The 17798-nt window shown below is 41.0% G+C and overlaps 1 protein-coding gene across 3 annotated transcripts in view; it reads right to left on the bottom strand.

Annotated features, from left to right (window-relative positions):
• The window catches only part of PGR (progesterone receptor), a 37209-nt gene extending 19943 nt beyond the window's left edge, over positions 1–17266 (bottom strand). For 2 of the 3 annotated variants that reach the window (XM_074816199.1, XM_074816200.1), the window contains exons 1-3: positions 15334–17266; positions 13772–13923; positions 2699–2815 (exon numbers count right to left, since the gene is read on the bottom strand). In XM_074816199.1, the coding sequence (XP_074672300.1) occupies positions 2699–2815; positions 13772–13923; positions 15334–16517 (1453 nt within the window). In that variant the 5' untranslated portion in view covers positions 16518–17266. Of the gene's footprint in view, positions 1–2698; positions 2816–13771; positions 13924–14714; positions 14837–15333 lie in introns of those variants that run through there. The other variant, XM_074816201.1, reaches the window with a different exon arrangement.
• Positions 17267–17798: the final 532 nt, after the last annotated feature.

Raw genomic sequence — 17798 nt, 5'->3', positions numbered from 1 at the left:
TCCTATTTGCTGCCAGATCACTTCTTTCCAGAAGATGGGGTAGATGGGGATATGAGATGGCATGCCCCTCTAAGAACTGGAGGAACTAAACCAGAACAGTCCCCTCAAAAAATGACAGCTTCGATTAGGTATGTTTAGAAAAAGGCTAAGCAACACAACAAACTGGCTAGATAGAACAACGTAGCACTAAATACAAAGAAACTACTCACACTTGCTTAGTAACGGCTGAGAAAAAAGGTGATCCAAAGAGAAAGAGGAAGTTTTTAATCTACTCATACATGATAGTAAAGAACTAAAAGTCAGAGCACTTTTATCCTCAGGCTTTGGTTTCAAGTATGAGTACGTAACATCCTCCTATGAGGACACACTAATGAGGACATACCGTCTCATCAATATTGTTAGTAAAGCATCCAACTTTTTCCATTTTAGGTACCTATACCCAAAGCAAAATGTATATATTAAAAAACACTGGGAAAACTAGCATCCATAAACACATGCAAATGTAGAAGTCAAGCCTTCTGGCTATTTTTCCTATGTAGAATTACTATGCAGAACAATGTTGAAGCAAAAGGACTAGATGATGCTAGTGAGTCATCACACACTCTTCTGCTTGTTGAAACAGTGCTGCCTGTGATGTTAAAACACTTGGGGTTTAGTTATTGCTGTTATCCAGGCTATCATACATGAAAATTCAGGTTAGATCATCGTCAAACTCTTGGCTGTACAAAACTCACAGCCAGGAATGAATTTTTACCTGTATTAATTTACACCAGTTAGAATCATAGAACGGTTTAGGTTGGAAGGGACCTTTAAAGATCATCTAGTCCAACCCCCCTGCCACAGGCAGGGACATCTTTTATATATCAGGTTGCTCAAAACTTACAAGACAACCTTACAAGTTGTCCCAAACCTTAAAAGACAGGCATTATATCTCCCAACTCCTCTTTTTCCGAGTCTCCATTCTTACCACTCTGGATCCCTGCCTCTCCTCTTCCAAACCTGGGCAAACAATGCTTCAGGTTTTGCCTTTGTAGTAATACTGTTTCTCTACTGCACTGCTATCCCAGCTCTAAAACACCACTTCTCTCTGAGAAGGATCCAAAGGACATGTTCTTTTCCTTTTGACCCTCTTCCCCTAGTCCAGTGCCACCAACATGCTTGTCAGTTCCATTTTTATTACTGAGAGGCAGCATTGACTGAGCAAGGTGCAGGAAGGAAGGAGAGGCAGTAACACCAATTAGACTGATGGCTCTCCTTACTCTATCTCCAGTGCTGTGGGGTGAGAGGGATGCAGTTCGGAGAAGGCAACTCAAAGGAGAGGCAGCACTGAAGGTCTAGGGAGGTTCAGGGATACACCACAGAACACAGTCCACACTGCAGCACCACCTCTTCCTCCTCTCATCCTGCTGGCTGTTCCCTGGAGCTGCCGCACTGTCGCTTACAGAACCACAGAATCACAGAATCATTCAGGTTGGAAAAGACCCTTGGGATCATCAAGTCCAACCATCAGCCCTACTCTACAAAGTTCTCCCCTACACCATATCCCCCAGAGATGAAGTACCAAGAACTAGCAACAGCTGCTCACTGATTGGGAACTACTGATTCACATCACCGATAAAAGCATAAAATGTAAGAATAACACAATGGCCATGTGTGCAGAATACTCCAACTCCATACGATATTACAGGAGCTGAAAGCATACAGCTGTGCAATCAAAATATCAGTCTGAAAACTAAATACACGTTTTAATTTATGAATGAACACAGATTAGCAAGATAATTAAATTACGCACAGTATATAATGCCAGTTCTACCTTCAGGGATAAAAAACAATACATAAAATGCAGAGAGATATGTTTGATGCACTAAAATAAATTATATTAGAAAGAAATCAGGTTTTTGTCCTTCATATTTTTTAATTCCCTTTGAGAACATAGTCTTTTTATCATCTTTATATAGCCATTTTCTTATAGTCTTAGCCATGCATTTTCAAGTTTTGTATAGCTAAAGTTCTTGTGAAAAATATGAAAAAAACAGGAAAAATACGCATCATTTCTGAATGTCAGCACAGCAAAACTTGCCATGTGACTACCAGATCCTACACCATTTTCGCCCTGTAGGTTTTCAAAGGCGTAATGCTCAATTTTGATTACTGTTATATAAAAAAAGCAAATCTGTTACAACAAGAACTAATACAAAGATGGGAATTCCCAGCATTCCCAGTATGCAAAGTCTGTAGTGTTGATGCAACCACTGCCTGGCCCTCTTCCGTGGAACAGAAAGATACAATTTTGTTGACATGTACACAAAACAATGATGGAGAGCAGGACAGAAAAGAGAAAGGGATAGTAATGTGTCAATCTTAATTTGCTTCTTTATTTTTCACCTAAATCAATGTTCTGATCCATAATTATTAATAAATATACACCAAAGACACAAGTCCTGCCCTTGCAAGAAAATGAGTATAAGGGTACATAGTAGGAGAGGCTGATTCCTACAGAAAGGTATTTTTATTTCAGGATTTCCAGACTCATTAAAATTATAAGGAATTCTAAAACATCAGGTAATTCTTCCAAAAATAACATTTTAACGTGGCTCTTTTCTTTACAGTATTGAATTAATGTTGTTTAAACTCAACAAACTGAAGGTAGTGTTCTTGACTGCCTATTTTTCTGAATCAGATTTGAAAAGCAGCTCACCTCCCAGGACCATACCAGCTTGGCAGCACTTCCTCAAGCGACATGCTGGACAGTTCTTCCTACGAATTTTATCAACTATGCAGTCATTTCTTCCAGCACATAAATAGTTGTGCTGCCCTACAGGGAAGAGAAAAAAAAGGATTAATACTATGTTTTCTAACATGACAAAATTAATTCTGTGTATAAATGTACTGAAAATAACAGAGGATTCAAAAAAAAAGTACCCTTGAACCCTTAAAGGACTCCTTCATTTTATGCTAAATTTCAAATAATCTTGTGTCCCTATTTAAATATAATAATTTATTTGGCCTGTTTAAGAGTGAAACTCCCCATCTATAAAATTCCAAATAATTAGCAGACAGTATGAACTGCTTAAATTATTGTACTACCAACGTTTCCTAAGTAAATCAAGCATGAGGACAGATTGTTTCATTTCTTTTGAACTTATTTTTCTTTTAAGTTACTGTTCCTGATTTTAAAGAACTTAAGTAAATTTTGCTTGGATTGATGTGGAGTTTCCAACAGAAAACTGAATGAAGAAGTTGGGGCAGTGAAAAATAGAGCCCTTTAAGCAGAGTAAATTACCTCTGACAGAGAAGCAGTTTTATACTAGATCTGCTGAAATACCAGCTGAACAGATGCAGCCAACACAGCCAAAAAGGACAAATAGAAGGTGGCTGTGACTTTTTGGTTTAGGTTAGCTTTTAGTTTATTGTTTAATTCTGAAGGACTCAGTTAGGAAAAGCCTGTCATTACTGTATTAAAATAGAATTTTTTTAATGAAATTAGCTTCCAGCAGAGGAAAAAATTCAATTCAGCTGATATCCTGACATTCTTTTGAACACAAACTTCAATGATACTTCCAAATTCCACTTAAAGAGAATGAAAAATGTGTATGTTTATGTTTTAGCATAATTGAAAATTTCTGTGACTGATTTTAATTTTGAATAAGTAAACAAAGCTAAGTAAGTACATAAGTAAGAAGAAATCAAAGCTAATTTTCTAATATCCTTTCAAATTAAGTCCAGGTTTACCCTATAAGGTTTGACTTTAAAATCCTGCCTATTTGTATACATCATTCTCTATTCATTTCTGTATTTTCTGTTTCTTACCAGCACCTAGCATAAAAGCATGAAAATGAAAAAAAAGTATTTTGAGAGCAACAAAATGGATCAAAAAAGTATGGACAAACTACGGAAGTACCAATATCATGGATACTTCCTTCAAGGAATATTGTGGATGTGGACCTCCAAATATAACAGACATCAATACAAAACCTTTGAAATTTTCACTAATTTCTAGATCTATTACTCTCAGCCATCTGACGTCACCAGTAGCAAACAAATCTGAGATGATTATTCTACTCAGATGCTGTTAATCAGCTTTTTTTACAACCCTACTCTGCCCCTTCTCTGCACATCGTAAAATGAGCAACTGTTCATTAATAACTTTTCTCCACAGAAGACAACCGAAAACAATGACGAAAATGCAGGATAAAGAACATTCTATTCTAACAACAGAAAGGAGCTAATGCTAAACCATGTGAAACAATGTATTTGTTTCTGTGCTTATATTTTTTCAGAAAATTAATTTATTTCTTACCCATACTTTTAAGAACAAGTTGTTTGGTTTTTGTGAAAGAAACCCGATTGCCCGAAATTCATTTTTATAAGTTTCTTTTTTTTTTTAGAAAACAATGGGTAAATAAAAACAGTTGCCTCACACAATGCCTGGCATTTAAAGAGTATTTAGTAATGCAGTAAATCAGAATAAATTTCTCATTTGCTTTCTTCCATTTCTTTCTTCTTACAGGAAACATTACCAAAAGTAGCCAAATGAATAAAAATCTGTCTTGCTTTTGGCAGGAGACCAGGATGAAAAACACTTATTTTAAACATGTCCTCAGGATTATTTGCAGTTTTTCCTCATCTTGTTTTGCCTTTATTAGCTACAAAAGCATTCAGTCTTTTGATAAGCAACAAGTTTTAAAACTCTGTCAGTTTAACTAAAATCTATGAGGCATCAGATTATCTCTGCACTGTGGCATTCTGATGCTTTAATGCACAGTTAATTTATAAAGGAACACTTAAGCATACGTTAAGTTTTGTTTGTGGGTGTCTTGGTTTTGGGGGTTTTCTTTGGTCCCCTGAAAGGTATCTCTTCTGGATCTCTCTTTTAGGGAATCCTCTGAGTCTACAACATGGTCTGAGTCCACATAACCCGTGTCCGTTGCAAGGCCAAAAAACGACTATATATTTCCAGTATGGCAGTAAATGCTCATAAGCAGCTCACAATGCTATAGGCATTTAAGTTGTACTTTTCCCCCTTGAATGACACAGAAAAATGCTGATCTACCAAAGCCAACACAACATTGTGAAATATTACTCTTCAAGCACTCAGAGAACACTGTTTATATGTTCTAGCATGATGTCAGTATTTAGAATTAGCTTTTGGTATCAGTATGTGATTTGCCTACTCAGCACCCAAGTGCATGCTCTGACTGCTAAAGGAGGCTAAGGGGTTTGGGAAGAAGCAGTAATGGCAACACTGTTCCTGCTGGGACAGGAAATTATCTGGAAAAACAGAAGTTAATAGCTTAATTTATATTGATACACATTTAAATAGCTTGTTTTATTTATATAATAGTGTTTAAATATTATGCACCTAAGATTAAGTATTACAAATCAAATTGTAAAATTTTATATTTACAGTTACACATTTAAGTTTAGCTACAGCTCTTAAAAACCTCTTCATAATTTAGGGGTTATCAGTAGATCCAACTTTGACTTCAACTGAAAATGCATGAATTACTTCATCATTACATAACAACTCACAAACTCCTTACTATAACAAAAATTACCACAACATTTTTCACATTTGCAAAACAAATTGTAAATTAATCAGAATTATGAAAACTGCTCTTCAATGTTCATATGTTCTAGAGTTTAAGATTAAACAGGATTAAATAATGCCTCTGTCCAGTGCATACCATGGAAGAAATGAAGTCTGTTGGAATTTAGGCACAGTAAAAATATGCTTTGATCTTCAAAAAGTGAATATTATTTCATTTCTAGTTACTTCATAAATTGTATTTTAAAAACTAATAATGATCAATGACGACCTAACCTTTACTATGTCCTCACCTAATTTATTTCTTCCATAAAGCCTCCATGATACTAGCATAAAAAAAAAAGAAGCAAGAAAAAGCCAAAACCCTGCCAAATCAACCCTCCCATGAGATTATGGTGATAAAATCTCAGGCATTTCTTGATTCTTACTATCAACCACTTCCTTGTTTTCAAGACTATAAAGAAGTCACAGTCATATCCTGAGCCTGAATTACACCTTCATGTGAGTTTTCCACTCCACTCACCTCTATTCAATCTCTCCTCAACACCTCCCGTCCCAAAGTGTACTCCATACATTCTGATTCAGTTGAAACTTTTTTGGAAAACTCATAAGATTCAATTATATAGTAATTTTCATATTCTTATCTGTCAGGGATTTTTTTTATTATCTCAGTCACCTGACTGGATCTCACATCTATAGAAAATCTGAGTAAATATTCTCATGTGAAACTGTTTCTACCACTGTGAAAGCTGGGTTCTAAGAAACTACTATTAATATTTAAGTGGCAGCAACCATCTGAAGGACAGATTGTGTAAGAAAAAGAAAACATGCCAAATACTTGGTAAAAGTATGGGACAATATTTAGTTAGATGAAGCTGTTTGGAATGTTTTCATGAGACGCTAAAATATTTATTTGTAAATACATTTGCTGCATCTCAGTCTTTAGGATCATCTATATTTTAAGTGATTGGCTTCATAGGTGAGCATTGCAGTTATATTAAATGCATATACTAATGAAGTATCCAAAGACCCCTGTCACAATAAAATTCCTGTTCAGTTGGTACCTTGTCATTCAGTATCTTTTATATGACTACTGTAATTATAACCTGGAAAAAAAAAAACACAAAAAAACACCAGAGAAAACAGGATAGCAGTCTAATCACTAGAGCACAGGTTAGAAAGTAAAGACCAGTACTTGTGTTTCTTACAAAAATATGAATCTGGTAACTTTCTGGCAACTGCTACTTTCTCAGAAGTCTTCACCCAATGTTAAGTTTCCTACACGTTTACTTTTCACCTCTATTTGAAAGTGCACATTGCAGGTCTCTCTCAACATATCAGCTTGTGACCTAGACCTGACTGAGAATAGGGAGAAAATACAGAGACAATTTCATCTGTTACTCATATGTTCTAGATTCTTGTAGGATAGCATTTTTCTAAACCTCCATCAAAGTCTATTTGTGTTAGCAAAGGTGGAAGTCCTAATGGAAACAGGCAAATACAAAAGTACTGTAATGGCTACTGCTATACTAGCAGGTTTACATGAGAAAGTGGTCAAAATGCCAATGGTCTGCAGACACAAACACAATCACAGGTTTTGCTGCCAGCAAAGCTGCACAGACCGTACTCCAGCACTGAGAAATTTTGATCCAAATACTGCTGCAAGTAGCACATACAGTGTCTTTAAAAACGGCACTATTAACTTAGCTCACTGACATGCTGTAAGTCACTTAAAATCACTGTAGCAAATTAATGAGTTGCAGACATTTTGCAGATGTGCAAAATATGGAGAACATAAGGCTTTATCTGCAGCGGGGTTATCAGATGCAAGCAACCAGTTATCTGAGTAAGTGCATCTGTGCTGAACTGCTGCCACCCTGCACAGAAGCAAAGCACTTGCTTGCAAACTCTCAGTTCCTCCTGTCTGCAAATAAAAGTACTTTTTCAAATCTTTTTTCTCTCTTCCGTATGTGATTCTGCCTCCCTGTATCACTCTTCACTGGCAATGCTTTTGTATAAAATCATCCTGTCCCCACCACTGGAGGACTGTTCTTTGTAAAACATACCAGAGTGTTTTATTTAGTCTAGTTTTAGATTTCTGTCTAAAAACTACAGATATCTATTGCATCTCTCTGTAAATTATTTTATTGCCAAATTATTTTATTGCCAAGTCTCCCAATGTCGACTTTTTGCTTCCTGAGAGCTAGCCTCCAGGTTTTGCTCAAGAATTTACTACCAGTAATGCTTTACCTCTTATAATATTTTTCAAAAGTACCAATTAAATCAATAGGTTTAAAAAAAACAAAGGAATTATTCTTTTAACATAACTAAATTTGGAACTCCTTGTCAGGGGTTGTTGTGGAAACTGATAATAAACAGTTTCAAAATAAACAAAATGGAAAATAGGTTCACCTGTATACCTGTACTAACCATAATGGTGCAGATGTAGCTTTTGCATAAAACTCTGACTTCTGGAAGCTAAGACAACATACTAGGGCAAGTTACACTGTACTTGCTCTGACAGTCAGGTTTTCTGTAACTAGGCAAACAGTCTAGCCTAGTTCATCATCAGGAATGGGAAACACAGCTAACGACCTTTGCTCTGATCTAAATCTAACACTCTTCTATTTACACTGTTTCAATGTGCAAAACAGTAAATGTGGGTTGAGTTTACCTCTCGTTATGCGAGTTTATGAGCTTCGGTCTTGGAGAACTAGGAGTCTATACTACATAGTTTGAAGCACTGAAAATACACCTGTCGTGTCCCTGTATGCCATTACAGCCCATTACAGTCTCCAAGATTCCACTCATCTCAAATAATGTTTTTTAATCATTTAATACCAATTTCATTTCTGTGCTAACATTTTCTCTAAAAATAAGAAAGTCCCTGAAGTGAGACGTAAGACTCTAACCACTTAACAAAAAAACACATCCCCCACTGACTTCACCATGCATAATCTTTTTATAAAAAGCCCATTAGTTAGTGGGGGACTTGCTTTCAATTCCCCTCTTTGCCCACTGAAATAAAATTCTCATTTCCCAACTCTTAAGCAGGTGTCCTGACTACTACTCTGTAGTCTATACTGGTATAAAGGCCTGCCACTGATGCAACTCTGCTTTACAGCAAAGAATTTAGGATTCAGTGGACCAGAGAGGGCAAAGAGTAGATAGCAGAGTAACTTGTGAATATGTTCCATCCTGGAACATTCTTCTAGCTGAAATAATGTGGAATTCCTTTCTTTATAATAATATAGTTCAAAGTGAAAACAATAAAGAATGATCGCATCCCAAATCATCCAACAGCCTGGTGCTCAGGGCTGCAAGGAGGGAAAGGTGTGTTTGACTCCCTTCGGGAATTAGAGATGATGACCACAGCTCTCATATCCTGGGTGACTGCCTTACTTTGTCTGCGTGTTGTGATGGGGTTTGTAATTATAACAGGTACTAGTAGTTCCTTCATCTTTGTGAAACTTGTCTTTCATTCCTTTGCCTTAATTGCATGTGAAGGAAAAAAGGGTCGAGTAAAAATGTTTCGTTCAAAAGTAATGTAAACCCATAAAATGTTCATTCCTAAGTCAAACCTAGTATTTTTTTATAGTGTATTTTGCTTTAGTGAACAGATTTACAAGTAATTTTTGACATAATTCTACTTACAACAAACTTTTGGTATTCTTCCACTCCATTGTCTGCTGGTTTTAAGCAGGTTTTTTTGATAAATGAGCCAAACAAAATTGGTTTCTCTAGAAGGGATGCACCATTTTTAAACCACCATATATCTTACACTGCTTTCCTTCTCTTCAACAAACCCCTTCTAATGTTTGTGACATCCTTGACTGACTCTCTGTCTCCTGTATCCTGATCTCAAAATCTTTCTGCCTTTTGCTGTGAATCATGCAACACCATTGTCTTTTTCCTTCCAAAATCACTTCTCCAGATAGCAAGCCGAGCACATTGTTTTTATGATATCTACAAAACAGAACAATTAAAAGCAGGTATCCTGTTTTTATTCATTTCTGGACAGAGCTAGAAGTTACAATCCTGTTTTTAATCTCTTTAATTTCCCTGTCCCATCATTTCCAACCAGGAAAAAAAAAAAAAAAAAACAAACAGAAAAAACAAATTAAGCAAAATTAAGTCCTATTTCACAGAAACTATCATGAACTGCAAAATCAGGATTACTGTTTCATATTGATTTTCAGTTGGTCTGCCTAGATTGTTTACCCTTGCAACATCTTGAAAGGCATAAGGCGTTTGAGTCTAAATACGGAAAACGACAACAGTAAAAATTCTCCACAGCTAAAACCTTTCAGGAGATGCTGGCTTCTACAAGTCAGTATTTCCAGTTCTTTTTATGGCACTGTGTCACAATTGCTCCTTGGTCACTGTCTTTAAGTAATTAACTATATCAGTGGTATAAATATGCAAAATGATGGAACTGACAGCTTTTTTGTCAGTAAGGGGTCTATTTCTTACAAATACAGAACATGCGATTTGAACACAAAACCTACTTTAAAAACACTCCAAGTATTTCAGAGGTATACATCATTAAAGTACCATTTGTTGTTCTTCTGATCCCTGAGTGCTACATTTTTCTACCAACATAAGAAGCATTATATTTGTACTTCAGTCATCCCATCATTCTGATTTTAGTGAAAGTATCACAGCACGTTACCATGGTAAGTTTTTTCATACTTATTTTCCTCTTATTCCTTGACTTGTCCTACAACTGAATCAGTGGGACAGGGTCACTCACTCTAAGAGTAATAAAGGTAGAAAACCCAGAAAGATTAGTAGCAGAAAAAGGCAATGTGCAAAGAACCAGATATTGCTGCCCATTGATCAAAACACTCAATAAACTGCTGAAAAAACATTAAAACAGGATTAATTCGATTAATTAGATTCTAAAGTGTAGGCATCCATCAAAACAAGTAGAGTACACTCCTTTCTTGGGCCGGAGAGAAAAACAGGCACTTGAGGATGCAATTTACCCTGAGTAGATGTCTAAATTTTGGTTCTTTAATAGCCTATTGCTCTCCAAAGGACATCTAAAGTGATTAGCCCAAATATGGATGTCCACATTGTAAAATGCCTCCAGCTTGGTGAAACAAATCTCACAGAAAATACTGTCTTTGAGGATAAGGGAAGACGGTATCATAACAATAGGACAAATAGGGCAATATTCTCCTGGATCTCAATGTCTGTATGTAATTGTATGTTTTATCTGCAAAAGATTCCAGGTTGCTGAAATGTGCTCAGGTGTTAACTTGTATTAAGCAACAGCCAGTTGTGAAAATGCAAGAGTTGTGACTAGGTAGAACCAGGAAACCTCTGACATGCAGTCATATAGCACGGCACATAATGACACCCTGTTAAGCTGTATGTGCTCCTACTAGTTATATTCAAATGTATGATTAAATCATACTTGGTATAGAAACATTTCTAGGTCCGCCTGTACAGTTTTAAATGATTGTTCACTCTGAGTATTTTAAATAAGCTCTGGCTTTATTTAGAGATGGAAAATGGAGTTTTCTGGATAATGTAATGGTCCATTTTATCCCAAATGAAGCATTTAACTAATACAGTATTTTCCACACACTAGGGGAGAGTAAAACAAACGGTGTATGAATAGGACAATTTCTGTAAAAAAAATTACATGGGCTATTAGATCTGAAACAGCCAACATATCTGAGATTACAAAAATAATTAAAATAGAAAATAGACATTTTCTAACAAATTTAATAACACTATATATGTACCTTGTTATCTACGCACTTGAAAACCTCATAGCATACAAAAAAGATCTCAAAATATAGAAAATACATGAAGGAGCAAAACCCATCTATTTCCAATCATGTTTTAACTTCTCACGGTGATCAGTACTTTATTGAAAGCATAAAAAAGTAGTGTTTTGATCGTGAATTTGCACTCACAAAGTTTAACATTTTATTTGCATGAATTATTATTAAAAAACCCCCACATATCTGTAGTAGTACTAAAAATTTAAAGAGGTAAATAATGCATTCCCACTGAAAAAAATGATGGGCAAGGGGACATTTTATATAAGAAAAATGCCTCAAATTTATACAGTTGACACCATGAATTTTTAAAAACTATTTTCTATTGCTTTTACAAAAAAAATATTACGTTTCTTCTTACAGAAGAGTAATTTGTCACCTTTATTTCTCATAAGAAATAAATTTAAAAGTACTTTATGTCTAATTGAAATCAAGTATCTGGCCATAAATGGGATTAGTTAAATGCTAGTAATCCTATTCTATGCTTCTATTAAAATAAGAAGTCCACCTCTTTAGTCTCTGTACTCTCTGTAGTCTTGCACTTTCTACACAAAACCAGGTAACTATTTGTTCATCCTGCTCACGCCTGTCATTCTTCCTGTAAGACTCATAACCTGTATTTTTTCTTATTATGGTCAGGTTTCTGAGGTAGTTGTCTATTCTTTGAATGTTCTTAGTAAAAAACACAAACACACTTTCTCACCATACTCTCAGTCTTTAGAATCACTTAAAAATTGAAAGTATGAAGTTGCGATACAAAACATAAGCCTTTTATTTGTGTAACTGTGTTGACCTCTTATTCTCTGTATGTCTACATTCTTAATCTGGTAAGATTCTGCAGATTCAGACTTTGATTAAATAATCAGTGAAAACGACTTTAAGATGTTCCTACTATCAATTTATATGCCTTCTTAACACTTATCATTAAAACATTTATGCTTAACAGTAATAAGATATGTTTTTGAGCAGGTTCACCCACTGCACAAACTAACTGGATACTAGTCTAGGAAAGAGATGAAATTCAGAAGTGATAGAATCAAATTCAAATAAAAAATTAAATATTACTGTATAGGTGAAAAGCAAATAATAAAACTTATTTTAAAATATGGCACTCATAAAATATACTATGCTTGTTCTTAAAACTTCAACTCCCTGACTTTTTTTTAAAAGAATATATCAGAGTTACCAAAACAAACATAGCAAAAAATGTGAAGGCAAACTAAGAGACTGGTTAGCACAGCCAGTGAAACTTAAATGTATTCCTGCGATTTAAGAGCCAAGTGTTTTCCTTGCAGCCTAACACGTATGTTTCTAATGGCTTTCTCATGAATCCCATTAAATGTATTAGAGAAAATGCAGCACTAGCTCAAAAGTTCATCTAGCCCACTTAGTCTAGTGCTATCACTTTGCAGGTATCCAGTATGCTGAAGGAAGAAAACAAGCACATGCTTAAAGTAGAAAACACCACACTGAAACAAAAACTCTAACTACATTATTTTGCTAAGCTGTTAATTTTCCAGTATTGCCCTTTTCATTTGAAGAGCAATAAACTCTACACAGTTGAATAAACTATGTATCACAACAAGAAAATACATGATGCAGTTTTTGGTTTTTTTTTTATTTTAAGGAATCCTATACATTGTAACAATGGTTTTGTTAAGTATGGAGCAGAACTCTGAATATCCTAGTCCTGACAGGATCAGATAAAAACCATAAAAGGAGACAAAACATAAAATGTAGAAGGATTTGTTTTACTGCTTCATCAGGTGAACTATGTAAAGCAATCTGGCCTTGTACACATATTGAAAATCTCAGTGATAAGGCATATAATACAATACAAAAAGAAAAATTAAACATTGGTATTGCTACTGATGTATTAAACCTGCAGCTTGACTTTGTAATTTAACAGCTATTTGGAACAAAAGTCAAACCCATTTATTTTTATTATTATTATTATGACTTGGAATAGTTCAGTGAAACTTGAAATACTTCCGCAATTCTCAGGAAGCCAAATTCTGCATCCTGAAAGCAAGAAAAATTCCACGACTTCAAAAAGAGAATGAAGCCAAAATAAATTCTTATCAACCTATCATTAGTTCATACCCACAAAATCTTCCTTTGAATACCATTTACACTTTTTAAAACAAATTGTGTAATACACATGATTTTTTATGAAATCTGCCTACTCAGAAATACTGATAAACAGTAAATAATAAATACCAAATAACTAAAGTAAAACAAGTAATACTAGCACAATCAATTAAGAAAGAATTTAAGTCAGTATTTACTGTAATATTTAAACAAAGTCACCAAAACAAGACTACAGTGATAAGATTTTTAAAGATCAGCAATAAATAAACAGTATGTTCTTAGCAGTGCCTAGAAAGCAATAATTCAGATAATCAGGAACAACGGCATCATTTAGTACCTTCCATTGCCCTTTTAAAGAAGACTTTACAGCTTCCACAGGTAAGTACTCCATAGTGGCAACCAGAAGCCTCATCACCGCAGATGAGACAAATCTTCTGGGGTAGCGATTCAAAACTGTATTGAGAATTTTGGCTGGTTTCTGTATCCGGCCTTCAAAAGAAAAAGAATTAAGAGAAATTAAATATCTAGTTTTGCAATAGTTAACTACCTACCTGTGTTAATCAGTTCGATATTAAAAATTTCCTTTCCATATTTGTAATCAAGCTACAGAAGGACAAGACAAAAACAAAGTATGAGTGCCTTTGTGCTTAGGGGTTTGTCTCTCCTAGGGTAAAAAGCACATTTGTAACATCTGGCTAGTCATTAAACAGGAGAGTAGTGAGCAAGAAGCACAGCTGTATTTTAATCCATTTTAGCTAAAAAAGTTACAATCTAGAAACTCTTCATTAAAATGTTCGTACTCCTCAGATCAACAACTCTTGTGAGTGAAGTCATACTGACTGATACTCATTTTTCCTGTACATAGAATGGTACAGAGACAGAATATGATAGAAGTCAGTTGAATTGCAAACACCTCTTCCACATGAGAAATAACTAAGTTTCATTTCAGCCAGAAAAATCTTTTAATATCTGCCTCTTCCCATTCAGCTGCAGCATTCTCATCAATAACTACCTATGATGGGCACCTTGAGGAAAGTGGAAAGTACTTCCGAATTTCTCTCCAAGAAAAGAAACAGACTAATCTACTTAATCATTACGCTTACGAAAATCAAAGATTTCCGCTGAAACTGTGGCATTGTATAGATGTATTTTTGCATACATTTCTAGGTAATGCACAACATCCTGGCATCATAGTAAGCCACTTCATTCTAACAAATCAACACACAAATGTTTCAATTTGTGTGTGTGTGTGTGTGTGTGTGAAATTAGCTGGTGTTTACCAAGTCGGGAATAATATTTAGAGAATATTTCGGTATTTATGAATATTGTCTCGTTGTCAGTGAGGACAGCCTGGAGAACACTCCGCTCCCCCTCTCTGGGGCCGGTCACTTGCTCAGAGACCTGATGGCACCGAACCATCATCGCGATGAAAACGCAACCTCTGCCGGGGCGTCACCGTGCCAAAAAGATCTGAGAGGTGCCAGCTGCCCAGTTCACCTTGTGCAGGTCTCACACAGACCCGCCACTCCCAGGCGTGCACAAACAATACGGACGATGGAAACGCGGCGGCAGTTACCGCCTGAAGCCTCACACGGGGCTTCGACGAGTGAAACTTGGCCCGTCTTCGTCTCACAGAATCACAGAATCATCTAGGTTGGAAAGAACCTTGAAGATCATCTAGTCCAACCGTTAACCTAGCACTGACAGTTCCCAACTACACCGGATCCCTCGGCACCTTCCAGAGCCCCTGGGGGTGCCAACCCCCCGCCCCGCGGCACAGCCGCCCCTCGCCCGCGCGCGGGGAACGCGCGTAGCCCGCCCGCGGAGCAGCGCGGCCCCTCGGCCCGTCCCCTCCGCCAGGGCCCCCGCGCGGCCGGGCCCGCCGCCGCGCCCCCTTACCGAGCGTAGCCGAGGTAGGGCGGGCACAGCTGGGGCAAGCCCTCCTTCAGCACCGCCGCCGGGAAGCCCAGGGGCTGGTGCCCGTTGAGGCCCAGGGGCGGGTAGAGGCCCGGCGGCGCGGCCGAGGTGGAGGGCAGGCTGTCGGCCGCCGCCGCCGGCCCGTAGGCTCCGGCCAGGAGGGTGGGCTCCGTCTTGTAGAGGACGCACTCCAGCGAGGGCTCCGGCCCGGCCCGGGGCGGCTGCGGGTAATCGGCGCAGCCCGCCGCGGGGTTGGCCCTGCCGCCCGCGAAAGGGGCGGCGAGGCCGAGACCCTCCTCCTTGATCTTCAGGGCGGGCTGGAAGTCGCCGTAGGCGAAGGGCCCCTCCTTGGCCTCCGCCGGCGGGTAGCCGTAGCCCGCCAGGTCCGGGGCGGGGGGCGAGGAGCGCGGCCCCGCGCCGCCGCCGCCGCCCTCGTACTCCGCCACGTCCAGCAGCTGCCGCGTGCGCGAGGCCAGGTAGGCCGAGTTGAGCGGCAGCAGCGGCACGTGCAGGTACTCCTGCCCCGGCTCCCCCGGCCGGGCCCCGCCGCCGGACAAGCCCCGCTCCCCGCCGGGCAGCGCCGCCAGCCCGGGGGCCTCGCCCTTGGGGGCCGCGGCGGGACCCTCCGCGCCGCCGCCACCCGTCGGCCGCGGCTTGGCGGCGGCGGTCAGCGCGTCGCCGGCCGGCCAGAGCGGGGCGGGCCGCGGCGGGGGCTGCGAGGGGCCGGGCGCCCCCGGGGGGGCTTCGCCCGCCTTCTGCGAGGGGCCGCGGCTCATCGGGGCGCCGGGCGCCTCCGCCGCCTCCGCTCCGAAGAAGCACCAGGGCACCGCAGCTACGGCGGAGCTGGCATGAGCCGCGGACGCCAGGAAGGTGTCCAGGACGGTGTCCAGGGCGTCCTTGTCCGAGAGGGAGCCGCTCCCCGGCCGGTACGAGAGGGAGTCCCGGACCTCCTCCTCCGCCGGCTGCTGCTGTCGCTGCCGCGGCTCTTCCTCCTCCTCTTCTTCCTCCTCCTCGCTGCTCTTGGGGTAGAGCAGCCCGTCCAGGGAGATGTCGACGGCCTCCGCTTCCCTGCGGAAGGGGTCTCGGCCGGGCTGGCCCTGCAGCAGGACCGCCCCGGCTCTGGCAGGCGGAGGCGCTCTGGGCTCCTTGGCCTTCACCTCGGTCATGCTGGCCCGGGGCAGGGCTGGACGCCGGCGAGTCTCCGGCCCGGGGGGCGGCCCGGCGGCTCTTCACATCCCGGACGTGCCCGCTGAGGCGGCGGCGCGGGGCTCGCTCACATGGCGCTGCCTTCGGGCGGGGGGGCGGCTCAGCCCCGACCCCCGCCGACGGGAGCGGGGTGACACGGAGCCGGGCGCGGTGCAGCCTGGAGGAGGGAAACGATCGGAGCGTGTGCGGGAGGCGGGAGGAGCAGCGGCGAGGGGGGGCAGAGTGGGGTCCCCGTCGGGCTCCGGCGGCGGCGGGGGGCTGCCGCTCGCTGCCCCCCGGCTCCGCGCTCCGCTTTTCCCTCGACTGCTCGCCGCCGTCCCCGCTCGGCCCGGGCGGGGTGGCCGCCGGCTCCACGCCCCCTCGCCCGCCCCTCCCTGCCGCCGCCGTGCCCTTACCGAGGGGCTGCGCTGCCTCCGCAGGGCACGGGCTCGCCCCTCCCGGCCCCCCCCGCTCTCCGCCCGCCGCTCCGCTCCGCTCTGCCTCCGCGGGGCAGCCGGTCCGGGCACCGCGGCTCCCTCGGCAGCTTTTCCACCGGCTCCTCCTCCGCTCCGCCTGTCCCGGCCCGTCCCTCCCATCGCCCGCCGTGCCCGCATCCCTCTCCCATCGCGACCGTCTCCCCGTGCCTCAGGGCTGCGCTCCCTGGCCTCTCCCCGCCGCCTGGCTTTCTCCCTGCCCTTCTCATCCCTTTCCCCCATCTCTTGTGCAGGTGCCCCGTCCTCACGCTTCACCATCCCGAGAAGTGCAACTCTGGACTGGGCACAGGCTACAGGCAGGTTGGGTAGGTCGCTGTTTTGGAGAGCAGAGAGCAAGACAAGATTTACTTATTTGCAGTGACGACAGTATAGTCTTCCTTTTGCCTGTTTTTCACCGTCCCCTTCAGATATTCACTGTTATTTTTCAGGATTAAGCTCTGGCTCAATTCCTCTACTGATAGATCATCTATTTTCCAGTAGCAAAGAAACCAAGGCATTGTAAAGAGCTTTAAATCACATTCAGGGACCTCAAAGTATCCTCTACACCAAGAAAGAACAACGTCTTTTCTACAAAATGCTTGGAAAATGGGGCATTCTTTGCTTCTAGTATTTTCCTTTAATTATTTTTTCAGGGTGAATGAGAAGACATTTAAAATGGACCTGGTTTACAGGGCTGGCTGGCCAGCCTGCATATAGCAAGTTACAGTCCAGCCCAAGTTAGTTCTGAACAAGAAGCTGTCACCAGCTAGTTGCCACCTGGCATCTTGT

Source organism: Strix aluco, chromosome 2 (genome assembly GCF_031877795.1).
Source record: "Strix aluco isolate bStrAlu1 chromosome 2, bStrAlu1.hap1, whole genome shotgun sequence".
Taxonomy (NCBI): Eukaryota; Metazoa; Chordata; class Aves; order Strigiformes; family Strigidae; genus Strix; species Strix aluco.
Note: the sequence above shows the minus strand (reverse complement) of the source record. Positions and strands in the feature narration are given on the sequence as shown.